The following is a 26804-nucleotide window of genomic DNA, read 5'->3' as shown; positions in this document are numbered from 1 at the left end:
ATCTTCCAGGGTAACCCAGGGAGGGGAAGCCTGGGAGAGGCAACGGTGGGGGAAAGGGTTTACTTTCCCTGTGTTAAGATCCAGAGGATCTGGGTCTTGAGGTTCCCCGGGCAAGGTTTTGGGGGGACCAGAGTGTACCAGGCACTGGAATTCCTGGTTGGTGGCAGTGTTACAGGTTCTAAGCTGGTAATTTAGTGTAGAGGAATTCATGCTGGTACCCCATCTTTTGGACGCTAAGGTTCAGAGTGGGGAATTATACTATGACAAGCTTCATTCAAAATTAAAATTAAAATGTTGCTTTTACGCTGCCGGCCTGCTCAGCCTGCTGCTGGTCTGAAGTTCTGTTCACCTAGGCTGGCAGTGGACTGAGCGGGGCCAGTGGCCAGGACCCTGGCTGGAAAGAGTCCGGCAGCCAGAATCCCAGACTGGCAGCAGGCTGTGCGGGGCCAGCTGCTGGGACCCCAGACCAGCAGTGGGCTGAGCGGCTCAGCCCACTGCCACTCAGGCGTTCCATCCTCCAGCTCCTGCCAGTCGGGATCTTGACTGCCGGATCCAATGAGCTTGCTGCCAGTCTGGGGTCCCGGTCCTGCCCACATACAGTGGGTACCTACCTTCTCCCTGATTCTGGCCCATTCTCTTCCTCTCTCTGCACTGAGCTGAGGGTGGGAGTGCACTGAGCACAGGGCTGGGGGTAAAGGGTCTGGCCAGGAGCTAGAATGAGGGAGAGGGCTCAGGGTTGGGGCAGGAGGTTTGGGTGTGGGGCACTTACCTAGGCAGCTCCCATATGATGCAAGGGATGCAGGTGGGAATGTTGGAGGGAGGTGCAGGAGCTCTCATTTGGTGCTCAGGGTGAAGGTGGGGGGTGTGAGGGGTGCAAGAGTCAGGGCAGAGGGCTAAGGGCATGTGAAGGAGATGCAGGTGTCAGGGCTGGGGTGGGGGCTGGGTATGTGTGGGGGTGCCAGAGTCAGGGCTGGGGTCGTGGAGAGGGAGGTGAAGAAGTCAAGCAGAGGTCTGGGTGTTTATGAGGGAGGTACAGGGCGCAGGGCAGAGGGCTGGGTGTGGGAGATGGGGTCAGGGCTCAGGGCAGAGGGCTCAGTGGAATGGGGGCTCAGTGACTGCCCCCCTCAGAACCCACAACCCTCTCGCTCCTTTTCCCCTGACTATGCCCTCCTGGGACCCCTGCCCCTAACTGCCCCCCAGAACCCCATCCCCTATCTAAACCTCCCTGCTCCTTGTCCCCTGACTGCCCCTCTAGGACCATACCCGCTACCTATCCCGACTGCCCCAACCCTTATCCACACCCCCACCCCCAGATAGACTCCCGAAACTCCCATGCCCCATCCAACCGCTCCCTACCCCCTGACAGGACCCCCAGAACTCCTGACCCATACAACCCTCCCCCTGCTCCCTGCCTGTCGCAATCTCTCTCCACATCCCTGCCTCCTGAAAGCCTCCCCACCCGAACGTCCGACTCATCCAACCCCCCCAGCTCCTTGTCCTCTGACCACTCCCTCCAGAGACCCCCCACACCCTAACTGTCCCCCCAGGGCCCTCCTTGCTACCTGTTCCCTGACTGCCCTGGGACTCCCATGCCCCATCCAACCTCCCCTGCTCCCTGATTGCCTCCTCCAGAGACCCTCCGCCCCCAACCACCCCGCCTGGGATCCTACCCCCATCCAACCCACCCTGCTCCCTGTCCCCTGACTTCCCCCACCCCTTATCCACCCCCGGACTCCTTACCTTGAGGCTCCAAGCACAGCCAGATACACTACCCTGCGGGAGCACACAGCTCCGCCCCTCAGAGTGCTGCGCGCGCCGCGGCAGGGCTCCGGGTGCATGGGGAGCGTCTTTCTCTCCCCGCGGAGCCAAACATCGCCCCATGGGAGCGCACAGCCCTAGCCTGCAGAACGCTGCATGTGCAGCAGCAGGGCTCCAGGGGAGGGGTGAAGGTGGGGGAGGGGCCGGCAGCTTGCTGTGCTTGTCCCGGTGCTCCAGCCCGGGACCGCTGACCCTGCAGCTTGCCGCGCCAGGCAGAATTTTTAATGGCATGGCAGAGTCCCAGAAGGCAGCCACGTTCCATTAAAAAAATCAGCTCGTGTGCCGCCTTTGGCACGCGTGCCATAGGTTGCCAACCCCTGGTATAGATGTAACAATGCTTAGATACTACAGAGACTTAATTCAGCAAACCAAAAATATGGGTCAAGGTACGTATTTATCTCTCAGATCATGATAGTTCCTTTGCATTAATCCAAAAGGCTGACAAATAGCTATTCTTTGGTAAATAGCTTGAATTCCTAAAATTAGTATGGATACAAGACTAACCACAATGGCTCCAGGTAACTGACTACATCCATCTCTAAGGGCTTTTAACAGTGCAATTTGACCTTTCTGAAACCATAATAGTTTTATTTGTTTAAACATTTCTCTGTTCACAGGCTTGCCAATAAACTTTGTAAGAATCTCATTTCAAGTGAAGTTCGTGTCTGCACGACCCAACCAAATATAAAACAATATCACATGCTGACAGTTACAAAATGTTCAGTCGCTAATTCTCCTCACAAACAAGGCAGTGGAATAGGTCTGAGAGGTGACAGATCAAGTCTTTAGCTGTCTAAAAAATGAAGATGACTTTTAATCTAAAAAAGACTTAAGAACCTGACCATATCTTCTGATTTCCACGACTACCCCTTAACCCTATACGGGAAGGCCAGTATAAGATGCAAGATAAGGAGGTAAAAAGTAATGTGTTAAAGGTAACAAGCATTTGAAGTAAGCAGCAACAATCAGATATAGCTGCTCAATTTAAACGTGATTAGATTGAAGACAATGAGGGACTTGTCCCATGCTTCTCTGCTACCCTCCCCCCTTTTATAAATGGATAGCTAAAATCTAGGAGAAAGTCTATTTGAGCATTAAGCCAACTCTCTTAACTTCAAATGAGCATAAACAGAAAGGAACAAACCGAATAGGAAAGAAAAAACTGTCTCATACATGAGAGACAGACAGAATTTTGTTGCAAGGAAAACATGGTCTTAGGAAAAAGCAAATGCGTTTCTCTCCTTTCCAATAATTCCTCCTAGACAAGTATCCCTTCCTATTTCTGAAGTAAATAGGTGATGAAAGAAATATCAAAGCAGCTTTTCAATTCTCAGAAAAGCTGAGGGTAAGAAAAGGACAAATCTTTTCTGAAGAGGTAGAAGGAAGGTGAGATGGCAGATCAGCTGAGTACTTTCTCCAGACTATTGAAAACAAAAAAACAAACAAGGACTTTGACTCAGGAAGCCTGAATTGCCTGAAGAGGTTTTTGGATTCCCCCCACCCCCTTTGTCTGATCTGCATGAACAATCCTAAATCATTTGTTTAATGGGTTTGCCCTCTCACCACCCCGCTGAGTGATCTCCTTCACTCAAAAAGTCTGTTTTTTAGGTAAATGTTTTTAATTGGGCCCATGTTGTCCATTTTTCATTTAAAGTCTAAGACTTCATCTTATATCATTTTTATGATGAATTAAGTGACACTTGAACTGTAATGCTTGGACACGATAATACAATGAGTATCTTTCTTCTGGTCTTATTCTTCTTTCTTGATTCTATTCAAGATGCAGAAAATCTTGTGGGTTTTATCCATCCCTTGATTTAGACAAATAATGGATGAACAAGGGTTTAAGTAAATGTTTAGTTAAAATCTCTCTGCAGTATTCCAAGTATAGTGATAACTACTTTTTTATTTTTATTTGAACTTCACTGTTAGAACATACTACGTTTTGGCAATAACATATTACTTTTCAAATCTGGCAATATTTAGACCAGTCTCAGATATGTCATCGTATTAAAACAGCACTTCCAGAAACAGAAGAGTGAAAGATACAGGAACCCCAAGCAAGCTAATCTAATGCTTATGTTCGTTGACAGCTTGTGGTAAAGTGATACTGGCACCTCTGCATAGGTAAAAAATAAGACCTTTATTTCTCACCCATTCTCAAAGAAGGAATTTACAAGGAAACATATGCAAAGGGTGTGTTATTGGCAGAAACAGTAAGATCAGGGATCAGAAGTTGCCCTTCCCTTTTCTTAATGTCTATTATATTATCTACTTGAGTTACATAAAAGTGATTCAAAAGTGCAAGGGTTTTGGCAGAACAGAGAGACTTTCTTCTATATCAGCATTTTATCCTCAGCTTAAGCATGATTAACTACACAGGTCACTTTCTTTCACTGAAATACACCTGCACCCTGAAGCATCAGAGTCGTACATTAGCTTCTTTAAGCTCTGACTCCAAAGATCCTACTATTTCAACATCTTTGACAATCACCTTGCTGAAACTGTCACTGCACAAAGCAACAGAAGCAGGAGCAGATATTAATGTGTCCATACACCAAAACTTTAACTGGTTACCTTTTGGCAAGTAGTACAATGACAGCATTCTAAGCAGTCACACTTTAAGTGGGCTAAATAATTTTTTTCCCATGTTCATTCATATTGTTTCTCCTCACTACTTCCATGCTCCTCTACTCTTTTTATTCTGCTCATGCCTTCTTTCACTCGAAAGAGCTTCCCAGTTATCCAAAATGTAGTGCTGGTCTACATTAGAAAATTAGATCAACCCAGCTATATTGCTCTGGGGTGTGAAAAATCCATGTCTCTGAGTGATGTAGCAAAGCTGACCTCACTCCCAGGAACGTCTATAATAGTGCTACATCGATGGAATAATTCTTCTGTTGATCTAGTTACGGCCTCTTGGGGAGGTGGATTTTCTACAGCAACAGAAGAACCCCTCCAGTCACAGTAATAAGTGAGTATGGTAAGTGTACACTGAAGCGCTATAGTAGCGTAGCTGCAGCTATGCCACTGTAATGTTTTAAGAGTAGACACAGCCTTATTCTTTTACTTCATATCAATTCTTTTTTTTGTGAAACCTTCCAGAATTAGGATCAGACAACCCTATTCCCGACCAATCTTGAGTCTTAACTGTTTTTTCTGTATTTCACATTCATCCTTCTGAAATACCCTATGCACTTCTTGGATATCCTGTACATTTAAAGAGATTTGTACCCCACTGTCAGCATCTCAACAATAAAGAATGAAGTATGAGTTTTGATCTCACCTGCATCCAAAAGTTGTTTGTAACAAAGTAGTGATCCCCACACAGAAGAAAATGGTCCCAATCAGTTGGCTGGTAGCCCACTGGTCAAATCCAACACACATGGCATCAGCTAGCAAAAAAGGTACTGCTATAGTTCCACTAAAACATGTCAGGTAGTGCTTTGAACACAAAGAATGAACAGCTTGTTAATACTGATAATCACACACAAAAGAACCACAGAGATTCATTATTTTTCCTTTGTACTCAGTTTATTTATTGCTTTAAATTAACTACCAACTCTCTCATTGTTTTCTGGTTCCAAATATTTTAATTCCTAGTCTTTTTTACTTTTCATGTTTAGCTACTTTTAGCCAGCTACTAATGACTTCTACTTATAGATGATAAATTAGGCTATTTACATAGCTAAATGATTCCTGCTCTTATTCTTGATCAGTAGGTATCTAGGTAACCGTGCTGAAGCAGCTTCCAACTAACAAGCAGAAAAATAGCTCCCTCCCTTTTGAAACATACAAAACCACAGGGTTAGAAGGGACTGCAAGGCTCACCTAGTCTACACTCCTGCCAAGATGCGGGATTTGTCGTGTCTAAACCATCTAAGAGAAATGACTATCCGGCCTCCTTTTGAAAACCTCTAATGAAGAAGTTTCCACAACCTCCTAAGGCAGTCCGTTCCATTGTCCTACTATTCTTACAGTTAGGAAGTTTTCCCTGTGATTTAATCTAAATCTGCTATGTTGTAGTTTGAATCCATTGTCTTGTCCCACTGCCTCTGTGGCAAGAGAGAACAATTCTTCTCTTTTTTTAGGCAGCCTTTTAAACAGACATGCCAAATCCGCGAAGAAACTGCAGAAATTGGGCTTGTTTTTGGCTTAATTGGCTTGTGAGTTGCTTGTTAGCAGCAAGCTACAAGCCAGAAACTAGTCTTTTTTTTTTTTTGGATCAGCTCCTGGCAAGCAGGGGAGAGAGTGTCAGGGGTGCATAGCAGGCCCACCAGTCCCAGACTGCACACCGGGGGATCTAGTCACATAGAGTGTTGGGGTTCTTAGGGATTGGCTTGGTTTTGCCTTGTTTTGAAATGGGATTAGCTTGATTTGTGTCTTATTGTGAAAGTCGGAGTGCTTATTTACAGCGTGAAAATTGGCAACTGAGCTTTTTTAAGTATTTGAAGACAGCTATCATGTGTCCCCTCCCCCCAGTCTCCTCTTTTCCAAACTAAACATATCCGGTTCCTTCAGCCTTTGCTCATATGGCTTGCATTCCAGCCCCTGGATCATCTTTGTGGCCTACCACTGGATCCTTTTCCGTTTCTCTGCATCTTTTCTATACACTAGTGATTAAAACTGGACACAGTCCTCCAACTGAGACCTAACCAGCACCAAATAAAGCAGCGCTATCCATTTCCATGACTTGTGTGATATGCCTCTATTAATGCAACCTAAAATTACATTTGCATTTTTTTTGTAACAGCATCGCACTGACGACTCATGTTGAGGTTGTGATCCACCACAACTCCCAGATCCTTCTGTGAACTGCTGCTGCCAAGCCAGTTATCCCTCATTCTATATTTGTACATTTGGTTTTTCTTCCATGAGTGTAGTACCTTACATTTGTCTTCATTGATTTTCATTTTGGTGTCTATAGCCCAGTATTCAAATTGATCAAGATCCTTCTGAATTTTAGCTCTATCTGCCAAAGTGTTTGCAACCCCCACCCCACAGCTGTGTTTTATCTGCAAATTTGATTGGTATGCTCTCTATTCCTACATCCAGGTAATTAATAAAGATGTTAAACATCAGACCCAGAACAGATCCCTTTGGAACCCCACTTGAGACCTCCCGCTAACCCAACATCATTCCATTAATAGTTACTCTTAGTTTGCTGTTGTTTAACCAATTGCATATCCACTGAATGGTAGTTCTGCTGAGCCTGCATTTCTCCAGCAGACTTGTCAGAATGACTGTGTTAAAAGCCTTGCTGAAGTCCAGGTATATTATGTCCACTGCATTCTTCCTATCCACCAAATTAATTCATGTGAGGATCACATGAAAGACTGTCTGATTAGACATGAATTTAAATAGTACTTCAGTATGAAAACTATACAGGGGATAAGTTCTGGAATGTTAGAGACTAGCTAATCATGGATTTATTCTGCTCCAATCCAAGTAGATTAAAAAAATTATTAAAAAGCTGCATGTTCAACTATGGAAGAAAAAGAAAATTCCTGCAGTGCTGGCTGATGAATATATGCAGGAATAAAAATAAGCCACTTTGGATTTCTAAGGAGTCATTTGTTTGAGGATCTCAAAGTATTTTTACAAATACTAATGAAGTCTCAACACTCCTTTGGGGTCATTTTATTACCCTTTTTAGAGAGGCGGAGAGAGATGAAAGAACTTGCCCACATTCACAGCAAAAACAGCAGCTAGAATCCAGCTGTCCTGGCTGTCCATTAAGTTCTACTATGGCCATGTCTACGCTACAGATTTCTGCCAGCATTACTAAGTTGGTCAAGGATGCAAAGAGTGAGATTCATGACCAACATAACTGTTTTGGCAGAAGTCTGTAGTTTAGACAGAGATATACCAGCTAAACTGTGCTTTTACCACTAGAGCTTGTTTCATTCGTGGGGGGCGCTTTTATTACACCAGTACAAAGCTCAGCCTTGCCGGTCTAATTGCACTAGAAGCACTTTGCCGGTGTAGTACACTGGTATTCCCATACCAGTAAAGCACTCCTAATGTAGAAATAGTCTAACTCTCTAACTAACACAAAGTACAAACAAATGCCTGAAAAGTACAGGGAACTCAGCAGGAGGGCGGGGGGGGGTCATAATTAACCAGCTTTCCAGCCAGCAGATGCTGCCATCTTGGTGCTAGTCATTCCCAGAACTAATCCTACTAAAAGCAGTATCTCCAAGGAAGATCAGAACACTAACACAGCATCTCTCTCACCTTCCATCCCCCTATATTATCCTCACATGAGTTCATGAGCGACAAGTTGTTACTGAATTTTATTTTTTACTTAAATTAAGGAACACGTATTAGGTAGCAGCCCAAACGGTTATTTGTGAAATGAGTCTCCAGTAATTCCTGAAATACAATAGCTAGCAAGCAACATTATAGCTCATTGCCAATATGTGAATTCTAGTGAGGTGGTAGAGAAGGGAACAAGACATTTTGCAGGAATCCTATCTTGCCATGATAGGCTTTTTTTGCAAAAATCTAGGAATGCTGGAGAAGAAAATTAATACAGATATTAATGTAGGGGAGCATAACAACAAATAGGACTTTTATAAGCTTCCAGCTATTTTAAGACTCTCCAGTAGCACTTTCCATCCATTCTACTTCATTTATAATACATGACTCTGTTGCCAGAGTGGGCTCCAGCCCCCCAAACCACTTCAATAAGTAGTCAAATGGACTCAAAGTAGAAGGCAAGTCAGCAATATTGTTGAATATCTGTATCATGTACCACTATGTACTATATAAAAATGCTCAACTTTTTTTTTTAAAGATTATAAACCAAAAAATGCATTTCTTCAGAAATATGCATTTTGAAATGTACCTGTAACCCCAAAAATATGCAGAGATACCAGGGAGGAACATCCTCAATTGTGTAAATCATGTCGGCTCTCTGTGCATCTAAACTTCCACTGCTGTCCAATGTCTCTGCCAGAGAACTCTGTTAAATTAAAAGAGGAAAAGCCAACAGCAGTTTAATATTACAGAAGAATAACTGAATTTGGAATGTTAGACTTCTAAGGTATCTTGAAGAGGATGGGGTTCTATTATTCCAAAGCAACATCAGTGCAAATTAAAGCTTAAACTTTTGAGATAATCAACCGCTATCCCTTTCATATTCTCTTTCATAACCTATCCCCTGCCTATTCAGACAAACAAAGCATAATCCTCCATTTGTGATATAACCACTTTGGCAGCAGATCATCACAAAATAAACAGGGATTATCATTACTGATTGGTTTACACAAAAAAGGAAAATGAGGGGGGAAAAAGTAAGCTGTAGCATATTCAACAATGGATATTTCAAAAGTAAAATGGCTATGCTTGCATCAGAGATCTAAACTGAGGGTAAGAACGTTTCGAACTATTATGATTGCATTCTAAGATGGTCTCTTACTTATTTTAGTCATGCTCAGTCATTTTGAGCAACATAGCAAACCCTATGGGGTTGCTGTTTGTTGCCACACACTGAAGCATGGTAGGAAAAAAAAATGTTGATATAGCTACATTAAGTAATCCAGAGCATCTTTAATACAGACAAACTGAGTTACTCTGGATTTACCAAGTGTAAATGAGACCTGAATTTGGCCTATACACATTAATACATCCTAATTAGGAGAGAGCATGCTGATAACTGGGAAAGCAGCTACATGTAGTACCTTCCAGCCTCCCTAGATAGTCTGCAATAATTTCAGAATCATTATCGTATTTTCTACAGTAAAATATTTTAAATACAATATTTAATGGCTTCATTTCAAAACTGGGGAATTAAAACTTTGAGATCAAAATACCTACATGTCTTTTAGTGCCAAGAACATTTGAGCAGGAGGGAGGATTTGATTGTATCATTTTAAACCCTGAATGGTAACTTATATAACTATGGTTCTGGTCTAATCCACACTGAATAAAATCACATGAAGAAGCCTTACCGTAAAACTGATAACTTTCCCAGACTTTCCTTCCCTTTCATTGAGATAAATCCAAGTAGAATTCTTACATTATCCCAATTTACTTTATTATCCAACGTGTCATGGAAATCAACTGACTCATGACATTTCCTTTTCACACTGCACCGATTTTGCTAGCAAAACAAATACAACTGCTTGGGCTAGACATCCATACTCAGATAAGTTACATATAGGGCTGGGGAAGAATGGAGACCTTGAGATTTTCCTGTCCAGAGCACAGCGATATTCATATCCTAGAAGCCTACCCAAAATGTTAAATTCAGTGTTTTGTTGAAGGAATGATTGAAATGAGAGGGATAGCTCCTAAATGATCACTGAGAGGAAGCTGTTCAGAGTGGCTCCCATCTGGCAGAGCAGCAGCAGCACAAAGGATATGTTTTTACCAAAGGATAACTAAAAACAGAGTGTAGAAAAAGCAATTTATTTTTTATGAGAGGTAAATTAGGTGACATTAACCATGGGCAGGAGGTACATAGCACTGACCTCACCTAGCCACTCTCATGCCTTCTGCCTCCACTCAGGATTATACAGCAAGGTAAGTAACTACAGCATGTTTGATATCTTGCTTTGTGTCAGTGAAGACGAAGCTGAGGAAAGAGCATCAGTGGGGAAAGGAAAGCTGCCCCCGGGGGAAGGGGAAAAAAGAGAGAGAAAGGGAGATGCAGAAGTTAGTAGTGAAAATATGGGGAGACCTGATGGCACCTTTATGTGACATGGGGACTTTTCCTATTCATTAGGTAGAACAGCTGGACAACCAGAAAAGCGCAATCTAAAGAGGGTTTAGGACAAATCAAGACTGTGACAGTCTGTTGAAAAAGAAGAGCCCTCTCACAGGAAGTTAAGTATGCTTCAAGAGAAATTTCTGTGATGGTTTCAGTCTCGTTGCAGTTAAGTTCTGTTCAACTTCTTAAGAGTGTTTTTGTGCCTGTATACATTTCTCCTCATCCTTCCTTTTGCTCTGAGATTAGCATATGTACTTGCTGAGGATTTTGTTTATAATAGGGGATTTTGTATTTTAATTAATTTTTTGGCTAAGTCATCGACATACTGACTAAAAAAGGTCAAGAAGCAAACACCGCCACCCTGTTAAATAAAAGCTAAGCCTAATACTAACAGAGAGAAACTGTTTCCTTGTGAACAATGCCAGAGTTGTTTTGGTGAAGCCATCCATCTAAGAGCACAAATTAAACTTGATGAACAGTTGCCCTATACTCCTGAAGGCAAAATTATTGCTTGCCCCCTTACCCAAAAGAACACCTCACCATACTGTGTGCCACATGTAACATTCCAAGGTCAAGTCCTTCCAAAGACTAACTGAGTGGCGTGAGCTTGACAAGTTGCCTATGACATAGTGTGCTGGAGTGACATTTTTGCATTTGCACATGTTCAGAATGCCTCAATATTAGGCACTAGATTTCATGAAAAGTCCAGGCCATAATCTAGGCAAGCTCATGTGCCTTCATTGGTCCTTGCCCTTTGGCCTCTTCTCCTGGTCTGCAGCTATGCTGAGGAGCTTCAAGTAACTTGCCTCAGCTGCATTCGCACCATACTACCCTGAAACACTCCCCACTGTTCTTCACAGGACAGGTGAAATTGCACCACTTCTACAGTGATGGTGGGAAATTTTCAAAGAAAGCTTAGTCACAGCCTGGAGATAAAAGCGTTATTTATTGGCACGCTGTCTTACCTGGCTATTTCCTACCCAAACACAAGTTTACAACACATCCATCTACAACAAAAGAGATTAAAAGCCTGAAAATATATTTAGAAATAGAAAATATTCAAACACACACATCCAGCGACTCTGAGCCCAGCAGTCTGTCAGCAACACACCAACCACACTCTGGCTTCCACGAGCCTCAGATACTAAACTTTCAGGATAACCCGAACACACTCCCAGGCCTGTATTTTTTTTTCCAGAAAATTGTCTGCACTGTCCAGCCCTTCGGGTGTGACCTGCATGCTGGAAGGCTGTTTGTGAGCTGCCCAGGTTGGGAGCTACATCATCAAAACATTGTGAGGCACCTAAAGTTGCAGAGCAAGTGGTGACACAACCCCTCACTGGTCTGGATTGTATCTTGGAATGTGACATGAGGTATCTGATGGGAGTAAGTGTGTGACCAAGTTAGTGGATTTGCGTGGATGAGCGTGATGGAGTAGACTGGAAAATAAACAAGTTACTAAAAGAATTTTTTGTGGGGCTGGGGAAGTGAGACAGATATAGATATGTATAGAGAAAACCACACAGATTATAGGCACAAAGCAAAAGGGAAATAATGGAAGTAAAGGGAGAAAGACACCAAAAATAACTGACAGACTTACACCATGATCTAATTAAGGGGAAAAAATAAAGAAGTGGAGAGAAGCCAGAAGTGAAAGATGATAAAAATGCAAGAGACATAATTCAAGATATGTTTTTAAAAGTGTTATATGATGAGCTAACTGACAACACTTTACAATTAAATCAATGATGCAATAAGCAGTGTGCAAGTGTTTATTTCTTTAAATTAGAGCCACAGGGCAGTGTAGCTATTTTCACTCTGGCTAGCAGGCCTAATACTGGGACTAACAGATGCCAGGTAATTTAGCATTCATACTCTACAGATGATATGTGAACGTGCATATTTACTCACCACAGATTATATACATTTTAGTTATCTTCACTTTGAACTTTTTTCTCGTTTGGTCTTTGATGAGTGATATTTTATGAGAAATAGAGTAACAAAAAAAGAAACGTGACTGATACCGAAACTGTTATTAAAGGCGACTGAGAAACAGAAGAGAGATGTTTACATAAAGGAAATAACAGTGTCAACCATTATCTCCCATGCTAGATGACTAGTGCATAAAGCCCTCTCCTTTCAACTCTACAAAGTTCCTACATCACGCAGAGCTGATAAAGTTCACCATCTATATAGCGCAAATTATATTATGCATTATTTACAATCCTGCTCACGTACAGTTTTAAAAAAGAGAGAGACAGAAAAAGTAGTACCCAGAACTGAGTACTTAGTGTGTTGAAGCAATGTATGGATGTTTTCCTTCAGCGTAATGTAATCTGAATTACACTGGTATGTAGCTGGCTAAACTGTCCAAGAACTGGATGAGGAGTTGAGGAGTTAACAAGAAATCAGTAGAGAACAGATAAAAATACAATTTACGCAGAAAAATTAGTCAGCAAATGCATGCTTTCAGATCTGAAGACCTATATATTATGGTGATTTTATCATAATAATTTTTGCATATTAAAGAGTCTTTATCAGATTATTGCTACCACATACAAACTTTGCCTTGATGTGACCTAATCCCTGTGGTGCAATAGTAGCATCAGATAAAATTCACAACTCACCAGTTGCCAAAGTTCATCTTTGCAGTACTGTAATGAAAACTGGAGTTTTGCCAGTTAAAATAATATATTAGAAACAGAGAAATAATCTTTATGCCTCTCTGAATAAGCTTAGTGTTCACAGTAGGACGTTGGAATAAAAGGTTTTCTGCATCTAGACAATTCGATACATTATGGACTTTGTTTCAGATATTTATCTAATGTTCTTGTTAAACGCAATATAATCTAAAATGATGCTGGTATATTATTAGCCTCCTAAAGTTACAGCTAAAAAATGTTTAGATTTTCTAAAGACTTTGAGATAGTCAAGGAACTAACTAAATATTAATAAAGAAAAGAATCTATGCAGCTCTTCACAAAATCTCAATTATGTCTTATGGTTTAACAAACACCTTTCCATAAAGTATGTGATTTTAGTATTAGACAGATCATTTCAAAGCAACACAAACTGGCAAATTAAGACTGTGATGCCTGTTTTAACATTGCCTATTTTCAGTCTAAATTTTAAAGATGAATATCAGAACTAGATTCTACAGATCTCTATAAAAACCTAATATAAATATATGATTATAACTAAAACTACCATCAAGTCAGATATTTTTTAGTTCTTTTTCAAAGTTCTGGTAATTTGGTCACCAGATCAATAACTATTTCATATAAGTGGGTATTCACCCACGAAAGCTTATGCTCCAATACGTCTGTTAGTCTATAAGGTGCCACAGGACTCCTTGTCGCTTTTTACAGATCCAGACTAACACAGCTACCCCTCTGATACTATTCCAAATAATTTCACTTGAAAAATTTCAGGCTAGAGTCTACGTTACAAAAGAGAAGGTTATAAGAACATAAGAAAGGACATACTGCGTCAGACCAATAGTCCAATGAGGCCAATAGCCTGTCTTTTGACAGTGGCCAGTGCAAGATGTTTCAGAGAGAATAACCAGAACATGGCAATTATCAAGTGATCTATCCCCCATCATCCAATCCCAGCTTCTGACAATCAAAGGTCTAATGGCATTTGGGGTTCAAGCCCCAAACAAGATTTACCTTGAAGAAGTTCTCCAGTCCTTGGCGTATTAACACTCAGCACAAAGATGTCAGTTACATGGCTTAACATCAACAGTACTAGTGGAAATACATTAATTAACATTTCTTTAGTTTCACAAAATCTGTTAAAGTCAACATTTGTTTGTTTCAATATAGAAAGCCCACTTGTTTAACAGGAATATAACACGACTGAAGAGTAATTCCATAATGACTACTAATACCTATAGTTCTATCTATCAGCGTGAATAAGGCTGATGGAATAGATTAAAGCCCTCCCCTACTCCACCCTCGAGGATTAAGAAACCCTTAATTCTTTCAAGTAGCCCCGCAGGCAGGTTTAAGGAGAGATTTTTCAAAGGCACAAAAGGCAGTTACATGCCCAACTCTCACTGAAAATCACAAGGACTTGGATTCCTAACTCCTCTTTGTGCCTTTGAAAATCTCCCCTGGAAACAGTGAATCAGTTTCAAGGGATGAGATGTGAAAACCTACAGATAACTTTGTGTAGTCCTTTTTGTTAAAGAAGGTAAAAGACATACCTCATGTTTGCCACCACCTCATCTATTATGTTTTTACTGTAACAGAGCAAGCAGTTTCCTGCACTATCCGATTCAAGGCTTTTTGTGAGATATTTTCCACCAATCAAAAAAGGAAAGACCTATTTCATCCCTATTAGAAATACATATTTCTCAAAAGGAAAATCTGACGATAAAGATGCCAGATTAGAAAATCTGCAAAGACTGTGAATAAGTAAAATGTGCACAAAGACTGAGAAAAGCAGTGCCTGGATCGCCACAGAACTGTCTCTTCAAAGCTGACTTCAAAATTCATGGGTCCAATCCAGGGAGGTGCTGAAATCAGAAGGAGTTGGAACAGCAGAGCAACTCTTATAAAAGTCAAGTGTGAGGGAAAAAAACAAAAACCCCACAACTTACTTCTTGCACCAAAAAGGTGCTGTGTCTAGTAGTGGCTATTCTGTCAGATTTTTTTTTTTTAAAGCTGATTAGAAAGAGCCCCAACTTGAACCAGGCCCCAAATTCTACATGATTTTAGCAATACAAAAGTGGCAGACTAATAGAGCAGTTAGCAAAGCTTACCCAGTCTCTTCAGTTCAATGTAACCATCAACAATAAAACAAAATTGCATTGTAAAAGATAAAGAGCTAATTTGGACAGAGGAAGAAATAGACACTTGGAAGGCAGAAATGATGAACCTTTATCATTTCATGCCTGCCCAGTTTTGAACGGTTTCAGGCATGACATGGACAAGCATATGCCATGTATTTGACGCAGCATGAGAGCACATTACATTTTAAAAAAAAGCAAAGAAAATATGTCTTCACCGTTCAAAAAATAAAAAACAAAAACCTAATAGCAGCCTAATGCAACAGATGAAACCCCAACTCTCAATACACACTGACAACCCAGAACAGATGCATATAAGTGACACTAGACTACTCCAAAGGCATTACCTCTTCTTGCTCTCACTGGTCGATTCTTGTGAGCCAGAAGGTATCTCAGAGGATCAGTCTACCCGGGCAAAGAGAGATGTGCCTTTCAATCTAATCAACTAATTTTGACTTAAATCTCCCCTCAATGCCCACATAGGTACAGTTTATTGAGATTGTTTGAGTCGGCTGTGTTGCGCTTGTGCTGACAATCTTAAAGGTATTAAACTATGCTTATGTGGGCACTGAAAGGTTTTCAGCTGAGTTAACCCATGGCTTCCTCACCATGAGAAAGCTTCACTATTTAAATTAAAGGTGGGATATTAAGCGGCTTTGGGGTAGGTCTACACTGAAAAGACTAGAGCAACCCAGCTGCACCACTGCAATGCTTCTCCGTGGCACAGGTAATCCCCTTCCATGGGAGACAGTTGCTAGGTTGACAGAAAAATTCTTCTGTCAGCTTAGCACTGTCTAAACCAGGGATAAGGTCCTTATAGTTACTTCTTTCATGGGTGTGGATTTTTCACCATCCTTGACAGATGCAACTATTTCCTTAGTTAAACTAGAACAAAAGGCTGTGAGGCCACTGTGATTTGGATAAACCAAGTTGATTTCAATTTAATTTAAGTTGATTGGAAAGGTGTTAAAGCTAACCAAAATAAACTATTCTTAGTCAGAAGCGTGTTCACATAGGTTTCCACTGTTTTAACTTAAATTGGTTTAACATTTAAATTAATCTGGGGCAACATTCTTGTTTAGATAAGGCCTAAGTCAACAGAGCCAACTCAACTAACCACTTGTTTTTGCCCATGCAGACCGATATACACGAATCTTATGCACCAGAAGAGCTAAAATTCTTTTACATTCTTGTATATTCTGCCTATTTGCATCACTGCCCTACCCTATTAGCTCTTTTTCTATCCGTGTTATCTTGCAAAGTCGATACAACCTAGATGGACCTACTATAAGCTAGGCATATAACTGGTTGGAAAATCATTCCCAGAGAGTAGTTACCAGTTGTTCAGAGTCATGTTGGAAGGGCATAACGAGTGGGGTCCTGCAGAGATCAGTTCTAGGTCCGGTTCTGTTCAATATCTTTATCAATGATTTAGATAAAGGTATAGAGAGAACACTTATAAAGTTTGCGGATGATACCAAGCTGAGTGGGGTTGCAAGTGCTTTGGAGGATAGGATTAAAATTCAAAATGAACTGACAAACTGGGAGAAATGGTCTGAAATAAATAGGATGAAATTCAATAAGGACAAATGCAAAGTATTCCACTTAGGAAGGAATAATCAGTTGCACAAATAGAAAATGAGAAATCATCACCAAGGAAAGAGTACTGCGGAAAGGGATCTGGGAGTCATAGTGGATCACAAGCTAAATGAGAGTCAATAGTGTAACGCTGTTGCAAAAAAAGCAAACATCATTCTGGGATATATTAGCAGGAGTACTGTAAGCAAGACATGAGAAGTAAGTCTTCCACTCTATTCCGCTCTGATTAGGCCTCAACTGGAGCATCGTGTCCACTTCTGGGCACATTTCAGGAAGGAGTGAACAAACTGGAAAAAGTCCAGAGAAGAGCAACAAATATGATTAAAGGTCTAGAAAACCTGACCTATGAGGGAAGATTGAAAAAAATTGGGTTTGTTTAGTCTGGAAAAGACATGATTGAGAGGGGACATGATAACAGCTTTCAAGCACATAAAAGGTTGTTACAAAGAGGAGGGAGAAGAAAATTGTACTTCTTAACCTGTGAGGATAGGACAAGAAGCAATGGGCTTAAACTGAAGCAAGGGAGGTTTAGGTTGGACATTAGGAAAAAGTTCCTAACTATCAGGATGGTTAAGCACTGGAATAAATTGACTAGGAAGATTGTGGAATCTCCATTATTGGGGATTTTTAAGAGCAGGTTGGACAAACACCTGCCAGGGATGCTCTAGATAATACTCACTCCTGCCTTGAGTGCAGGGGACTGGACTAGATGACCTCTCGAGGTCTCTTTCAGTTCCATGATTCTATGATAAATGCTACGAAATCAAAACCAAGCTGATTTAATTTTAGGCCTAGTTGCCTTAACGGAGTCCCTTTGAATAGTTAATATGCCACTAGCAATATCCAAGGAGAACATTTATGGGTTCACAATGCTTTCAGTAAAGAACCAAAAAAATGCCCTCGTATTCAGAAGGATTAGAAACTTGAGTATGTGAGACACAAGACAAAGGTCGCAAAAATCAGTACAGTCTTAATGCCAGAACACCTGCTGGCAGGCTTTTTTCCTGCAATTCTCGTTAATTCTGTCTTCTAACAGGGAAGTGAGAGAGTTCTTGCTGAAAATTTCAAAGTCAGAGTGATTGAATCAATATTTAGAAACATCATTTACCTTGTTATTATGGACATTTTAAGATTAAAACTACCCATCTGATCAAAATGATAGAGTACTACTGGGGGGATCTAAATGCATTGGAATTGGCAAGGTTTCGTTTGCAGAAAGTTGGCTTTAGAGAGATCTAAAAGGAGATAGATTTCTATGTTGCTGCAGAGAATCACTTTGGGAAGGGACTAACAGCAGCAGTTCACCAGCTGAAATGCACATCAGAGAGGAGCATATGGGACATGGAAACAGTCCTGAGGCTACAGTAGCAACCATGGAATAGTTATGAGGCTGATAGTGTATAGTGTAGACTGATAGTGGAAGGATGACATCTTGCAATCTCATGACACATAGGAACTCACTGAATTGGGATTAACAGAGGAGTTGAGTCCATGGTCCTTCGTTCTTTCCTTTCAGGGCTTGTCAACACTGGCACTTTACAGAGCCGCAACTTTCTCGCTCAGGGATGTGAAAAAACACCCCCCTGAGCGCTGCAGGTTTCAGTGCTCTAACATGCCCATGTAGATAGCGCACCAGCGCCGGTGGCTATGCCCATTGTAGAGGTGGCTTTTTTAGAGTGCTGGGAGAGCACCACAGCAGCACTTAAGCGTTGCCAGTGTAGACTAGCCCTAAGCTGATACATTCTAATACTTCTAGATACTTAATACTTTTAATACTTCAACAGAAGCAAGTTTGACAGAGTGTAGCAGCATATGAGGATGTGTAAAAGGCCAGATGGAGTTCAAAAAGGCAAAAAAGCCACATATTAACAATTAAAGAAATTGTTTTTGTGTTTTAACCGCCTAACCTAATTGCTATATCGCTCCTTGAGCTCTGTAACCAAGGACCTGACCATAAGGAAGGCAAATACCGCAGTGAACCAAGAATTGGGGCTGTAAGTCAGTGTATTTTGTGGAAGCAGAGAAGGCAGACAGTGAATTTAATTAATCAGAAAGAATGCTCAGGCCCTAGGATGAAGCAAGAGTAAGTTATTTTATATTAACATGAGTTTTACGAAGTATTTAACAAAAAGTTATACCTTTTCTGCTCTGCCATTTTCTGTGGTATAGATTGCCATCAGCTCTGTGTCCTCTGTGTCCTGATCACCACTTGATGTTGCGCCACCAGTTATGACAACCTACAAAAAAAATCCACATACAATATCGTAACTTACTTAACTACACAGCTTGTGACACCATATTTGATGTCAACTATCGCTAAAGAGTATGTAACAAGAAGCTCTCTCACTGTAGCTCCTTAAGAATATATTCAAGTTGTTCTAGTGGCCATATTCCAGTGGTTCTCAACCAGGGGTATGTGTACCTCTGGGGATACACAGAGGTCTTCCAGAGAGTACATCAACTCATCTAGATATTTGCCTAGTTTTACAACAGGCTACATAAAAAAGCACTAGCAAAGTCAGTACAAACAAAAATTTCATACAGACAATTACTTGTTTATATTGCTCTATATACTATGCACTGATTGATTTATTCCAGAATTATATGGTAAAAATGAGAAAGTAAGCAATTTTTCAGTACTAGTCTGCTGTGACACTTTTGTATTTTTTAAGTCTGATTTTGTAAGCAAGTAGTTTTTAAGTGAGCTGAAACTTGAAGGTACACAAGCCAAATCAGATTCCTAGTCCTGAAAGGGGTACAGTAGCCTGGAAAGGTTGAGAGCCACTGCCATATTCTATAGCAGTTCACAAAGTAAAGGTCACATTTCCAGACATCTTGCTGAGAAGATTTTTTAAAACTACATATGTATAGTCGATTAAAAGCAACACAGTATTCTTGTTTCTTTACTAAACAAGAGCATGGTTTGTGGTAGTGAAGCAACAATTGTCTCCTTTGCTTATGTTTTTAATGGCACTTAGATGAAAATGGGGAATTTCTGTCTTTAATCTTCACCTTGTTTCCCAAGTAAGGGAAAGGGGAAGGTTTTTGTCATGCTCTCACAGATTCTTTCAGCGTGAGCAAAGTAATTCTCTGGAAATTAGATGTACTTTCATTACTGAAGTATTTTAGTACAATACCATGAAATCAATGTCATGAGTTTTTCTTAATGCCACACCTTCCGTTTAGATTGCATATTCGACAGTGTAAAAGCAAATGCTAAGCATTTTTAATTTGACTTTTCTAGCAGAGAACTGCCTTCCTAAGGGCCTGTAATAAATCACAAGTGTGATGCAAACTATTTCATTCTGTTGTATAATTTCTGACTTTGGACCATGAGATAAATACCAATTATCTAAATAATATGGATCACTGGTCTTTTTTAACATAAGAATATGCTTAACTGTGTATTATAATCAATTGAGATTCTGATCCTTACCACCATCTTCCTATAGATCCTGGAATACACTATAACCAACATGAATTGCAGTTTTCAGTTTCACAATCAGCCCTTCATAAAAATACGCCCCCCCCCAAAAGATGGACCCAGTGCATGGGTGTGAAGTCACATCCACAAATTAGAAAATAAACCTATTAAGGCCACAAGAGCAGTTAACTAAAGCCATTCAGGCAGTGAACGACAACTACAGAAGGAGGAGGAGAGAGGAACTAAGTAACACAAGGAAGTGGGAGAAAGGTAACAGCAATACTACTAGAACAGGCATAAATTGCTCTCTGCGTCACTCTTGCCATGTGTGTCAGTACCTTAACATCTCGAGGAATTATAGATAAGCAAATTAATTATGGGGCTATGTACATATTTTGCAGAGAAGGGCTCCCTTTGACTGACCGTGCCCCTCTCCCCACTTTCTGCTCATTTCTGAAAGACCTTTGTTTATCAGTTGATTCATTTTATATTTGTTCTTTCCTCCAGAGTAAAAGCTGATCATCTGCTACTCTATGCTTTTACATTGCATTTAATATGGAGCAACAGCAAGTTCTCAGGTCCATTAGTATAGACAGATTTTGGGGTTTTTCTTACCCATCACGCTTTGGATACAAGACTCATCCTGAAAGCAAAAATCCATCCTTAAAAAAACAGCACAAATTCAAATATGGATAGCGATTTAATACATAGTTCTCAGAATTGTTAGAGAAAAAGAGAATAAAGACATTATTTTGCAAGGTATGCATTTTACCTCCATTTTCTACTAGTTGTAAACCTGCTTCGACAGATCAAAGGCAAAAAAACAAAAACAAAAAAACCAAGGAAGTCAATAACCTAGTGCATTCAGTTTGCTTGTTCACCTAAAAATAGGGTCACCAACCGATATTTAGGTGTTTGTCCTGCGTCCTGACCGATCTTTGGTCCGGACGCAATTTCTCCTGATATTTCGCTCCGCCGGCAGCACTCAGGTTTTTTTTTTTTCTCCCCGTCGGCTGACACCCCTCCCGCCCCCAATGTGTCCTGATACTTTCTCCCTCTCATCCGATCACCCTACCTAAAAACTGCATCAGCAAGTTATTAATATCAGTTTGTGCACTGGTAAAACAGAAGTGTTCCAATACCATTTTATAGCTACTTTAAACTATGAGAACTTGATATTTTAGTTGAAAATTAACTAGGTCAGAAGTCACAAAGATCTTAACATTCACGTTAACATTTTCCACCAGTGAGCAAATATCACTGAGTACTGAAAAATCTAACCTTTCCTCTATCTAGAAATAGCAGGCATAATTCAATCAGGGATGACGAAAAAGGAGCTCTCTCAGAGTTAAGAGGCTATCTGGCAAATAACTGAACTGTTACCAACAATGATTTGGAGGCTCATTTCTGTACCAATTCTGGGTTAGAATCCATTTGTAGCTTTTTAGAACACTTACATAAATAAAAAGAACGTTTCTTTCCCATGCCTGGAAATGACCTAATTTTTAAGATATGAAGTTTATTTTAGAAAAGCTTACACACTTGAAAATAAAAGCATTTCCACTAAAAGAATGCAGCAACAGACATTTGTGCTCTGATCAACACTCTTTTAGACACACAGAACACAACCCTTGTGTCTGTCCTCAAAACAGAGAGACAGACATACAACTCCACAAACGTCAATGACAGCTAACATCTTACAAAATTGTATAAATGGTAAACAATGAAGCTGGCCATGTTTGCATTCTTGCTTGCAGTACTTCAACAGACTGATATTTCAGACCTTTCCATACTTTAGAAACATTATATATCGCAAATAAAAATAATGAGAGTCTAGCCTGTGTAAAGACTGCAGGATTAGGCTCAGAGCCATCAAGAAATATAAAAAGGAAATTCCTATTCCTGTTTTCAATTAGATATAGTCTTCTCCCTGTACGTCCTTCCACAAACCCACACATGTTGGGGGGGGGAGGGGGGAGCATGCATTTTGGGTAACAGTCAAAACATTCACAAGTCACCGAAGGTCTAAATGGTAACACACGATCTTAAATGGTAAAAAAAAAGTGAATGAATTTCCATATGCATTCTTTTAAGAGTGCATGTTTCCCAATACATTATTGATCTAACCATTTTTCAAAACATTATCTGATTTCATCTTCCCAATGAATTAGGCTGCAGTGAATATGTATGTCATGCCTATCCTCCACTGACTTCCACTCAGGTTCCGACGACAGTGTACAGCTTCGGTCCTAAGCAACATTAACTGATCAAGTCCCAGGAATATTAGAGACAGAATTCTGATCTATAAGCCACCAGGACAGCTACACTTCTCTGGGACAATCAAGCTCAAAGCCCAGAACGAAGTGCACAACGTCTGGAGATAAAACATTCTCAGCTGAAGGGATCCAGCTAGCTTCCAGAGAAGATCAGGCAGCATCAGAACCTGATCTTTCAAAACTACTGCCAAAGCTTTCTGCTTCAAAAAAGCCTTTTCACCACAAGACAGGCATTCAACAGTGACATTCACCTCTACCCAATCATCCACTCTTCCCCCCACCCTGGGCAGAGGGGGGGGGGAGAGAGAGAGAGAGAGAGAGAGAGAGAGAGACAGACAGACAGACAGACAGACTAAGAAAGGAAAATAAAACCTTAAAAACAAAAAATCCTCCCATATTCAATTTCCATGTATCTGAAATTCATAAACAGCTATTACACCAGCAAGAAGTTTTGCACAATAGTGTTTTGCACAATTCAAATTGTTTATGAACTGCAGTCTCATATTTGAGCCACTAGACATTATGGGGCTCTAAAAAAATAATAAAATTCAAAGACATGCTTTTATTATTAACAGGGCAACTGAGGTGTTACTGTTCACTAGCAAGAAATGAAACTATACCACACAAAAGAAACCATGTCCCTTTCTGTCACTGAGTTACTTATTTAGAAGTGGCTGGGTCTCATGTCTGCCATAGTTTTTAGTCATGCATCAAATGAAAACTTTTATGGTACAGCATGAGATTGACAAAATTAGTAATACAGCCTACTTCCTCCAACTGAAGGTCTCATCACGGGATCACTGTGCTGCAATCAAGTTGCCAAACAAGTTCGACCAACCCAGAACACGGATTGGTCTTGTAGTGTAGCCTGACTTAACTGTAATCTGGAGCCAAACTACAGACTTGTACTTCTACAGGACTGTAGCACAATACTAGAGTCCAGATCAGTTCTGTCTACTCTGCAAAACCCACGGAAATTCTCAGAGAGTATTATTTTTGGGTGCAGGGGAGGGACGGGTGAGTGTTGGGGGATGCAGGATGACTACCATATTCTAGCCAAGTACCCAAAATTTGGTAGCTTCTACTGTGCAGTCAGGACCAAAACACATTTCACACTAAAACTACCGTGCAATTTCTACCCACCAATCAGTCAGCTCATGGCGTAGTGCTGGTGCGCTGCAGTAGAAGACCGATGAGGATTCAATTTCCAATTCCAGTTTCCAGCTCCATGGGACAACCAATGTGAGAAGAACTGTGCAGGCATTGCATTCAGAACATTTGAAGAGACTGGCAGATGCTGAACAATACCACCAGTTAAGGAGTACCATCGCCTTATTAAAGGAAACTTTTTCTGCTACTCTTCAGCTAGGAGGACAGTGTCCACAACGTTCATAAGGGGAAGATGCTCATCAGGGATCCGTAAAGGATAGGGTGAAATGCTACTCCCATCAAAATTTACACAACATCTCTAATTTTAAGTAGTCCTCCCTAAAGTAAAACTAGCTCAGTAAAATACCCATATGAAAATCACCACATTAAGGAAGGCTGGGTTGACAGGCACAGGAGGAAGATGGCATTTTAGAATAATAAAAACAAACTGTATATTTATTTTTTTTATATATATATATATTTGATTGCACTCTATTTTCACTCTCCTTGGATTTTACTTTTTTTAGACTATGCTGTTGAGAGCAGGAAGCATGCCTTTCTCTGTAATTGCCCAGCACTTAGCACAATGATCCTGACCAGCGGCTATCTAACTTTGGTATGCATATGGCTCTGGACACGACTAATAATTATAAGCAGTCCTTTATTCCAAGATTCACCATTAACAACGTAATGTACATGTCCCGTTCCCTCCATCTAAGACTGATCTGGCTAAAACACTAGCGCTTTTAGAATGAAGGATCCTAGAAACCCAGATAACCTCTTCCTCCAGCAAACAGACACTCAAAATTATTGTTCTATGCAATGTAGTTGTAGCTGTGTCAGTCCCAGAATATGAGAGAGATAAGGTGGATGATATATTTTATTGGACCAATTTCTTTGTGAGAGAGCAGCTTTCAAGCCACACAAGAGCTCTGAAGAATAAGTATGAGTATGCAACTACAAACATTAATGGCAGCTGAAAAAAAATCAAAAAGTATTTCAACAGCAAAAGCACGTGGTGCTCCCATAACAGGGACGCTTTTATGATTCTAAAATGAAAAATACTTTTTCTTGGCATATTTGTCTGTATGTTGCAATATGATTATTCCACCAAGTCTTGTGACAGGATTTCACGAAAACTGCACAAAACAAGTGAAAAATAACTCAGGATCATTGATGGGGGTTTTCCGTTTGTTTGTTTGAAGCACACACAACACAGACCATCTTCTGTTTTCCACATGGTGATATTTACAACAGGACTTAAGGTATACACGTTTATATTCAAAGGGCTCTTATTCTCATGTCACTTACCCTCTACTTATTTTACTTTTGGCCCATTTGAAATGAGTTTCACAATGCTGGATGTACTGAGATATGTGTGATCACCATTGAGTAGTGACATATAAGTGAATAAGCAACAGGAGAACAAAGCGCTACGTAGTAATAGTTTTTTTCTAGTACTGGGTTACTCCGGTGATCTTTTACCAAAGGGAAAAAGAATTGTGCCCAACAAAATGTAACATATCAAATATTCTCCTTTCAAAATTTCATTGATTCAAACTACAGCTGTTCCTAGACACCGCTCATCCCTTCCCCATGAGAAATATAAGTGATATTTTAAAGGATTCTCAAAGCAGAAAGGTTGGGACAAACAAGTCTTGAAAAGATAAAACATTCTTATCACTACGGCCTTAGTTCATTCATATACTTCCTACACCAATCAACCTATTTGTACTGCATCTTGCCATGAGTGTTTGGCACTGGTGCGATGACTGCTGGAATACAGTGTCCAGTCCCAGTGCCTGCAGTTCAGGAAGGATGCTGATGAACTGTAGATCTCACAGAGAATACCCATGAGAATGATTAAAAGATCAGCAATCATGCCTTGAAGAGCTCAATCTATTTATCTTAAAAAAGAGAAGATTAAAGGGTGACTACTACACAGCTGACACGGGGAACAAATATTTAATAACGGGCTCTTCAATCTAGCAGAGAATGATTCAATGGGTCAAAATTTGAAGATGGACAAATTCAGACTGCAAATTAGAGTAATTAACCACTGGAACAATTTACCACAGTAATGGGAGATTTTCCACCACTAACCATTTTTAAATCAAGACTGCATGTTCTAATAAATCTGCTCAAAGATTTATTTTGTGGAAGTTCCCTCGCTGGCGTAATACAGGAGGCCAGACTAGATGGTCACAATGGTCCCTTCTGGCCTTGTAATCTATGAATACCTTTCTTCTTCCTGTGTACATGTTCTAACACTAATAGCATGACCCCTTTCGTCCCACAAACATATGCATATACTTTAACTGAAATATTTGCAGGGTTGGTTTTTTTTTTTGTTTTTTTTTAACTGCTTGAGTTGTGACTGTATCTTACAGTCATTACACTGTTACAATATGAAAGATATCCAGGTTCAGAGCTAATCTTTAGTGTACTCATCAGTGTCTCTAGCTACTGCATCCTACACATCATTTATTGGTATTAAATTTTCAGTTAGAATTCTAACAGCATTCTTTGGGCACCTATGACTTCAGGCTAAGTTTTCTTTTTATTTGAATTGTCATAGGGGATGGATTTGTTTAAGTCTGATTTCATATTCTTACTTACAGAATTTATTCAAATTATAACTGGATTTCAAATGTATTTAAAACCCAGGACCCAGACAAAAGTCAGCAGCCAGAGCTATATGATGAGAAGCTTATTCCTTTAAGAGGTGCTACTCCACTGTATTAGGTTTGTTTTTCCCCCTCAGAATCAAGTTAAGTACCATTTACATGGAAGTTTAGTGAAGATGTAAATGCTGCTAAATCATATTTGGATATCCAGGTTTGGAAATAGAATACTGATATTAGCAGGGGTGATTTACTTTGAACAGGTGCATGCCGAATAGTAGGGAAACTGCACGCAACATCAAATCCCCAAAGTCTCTACTTCAATAACTCTGAATAAAGCATGCCAATTATTGCTTCCTAAATCTCTCTGAGGAAAGGTGGTCAATTGTCCATTTGTAGTTAA

General features: G+C 40.4%; 1 protein-coding gene across 1 annotated transcript in view; it reads right to left on the bottom strand.

Moving 5' to 3' along the window:
• Positions 1–26804, bottom strand: part of SLC23A2 (solute carrier family 23 member 2) — a 76997-nt gene that overhangs the window by 45436 nt on the left and 4757 nt on the right. Inside the window, exons 2-5 of the mRNA XM_032786749.2 lie at positions 19067–19165; positions 8669–8785; positions 5105–5262; positions 591–607 (exon numbers count right to left, since the gene is read on the bottom strand). Of these exons, the coding sequence (XP_032642640.1) occupies positions 591–607; positions 5105–5262; positions 8669–8785; positions 19067–19165 (391 nt within the window). The remainder of the gene's footprint in view (positions 1–590; positions 608–5104; positions 5263–8668; positions 8786–19066; positions 19166–26804) is intronic.

Source organism: Chelonoidis abingdonii, chromosome 2 (assembly GCF_003597395.2).
Source record: "Chelonoidis abingdonii isolate Lonesome George chromosome 2, CheloAbing_2.0, whole genome shotgun sequence".
Classification (NCBI taxonomy): domain Eukaryota; kingdom Metazoa; phylum Chordata; order Testudines; family Testudinidae; genus Chelonoidis; species Chelonoidis abingdonii.
Note: the sequence above shows the minus strand (reverse complement) of the source record. Positions and strands in the feature narration are given on the sequence as shown.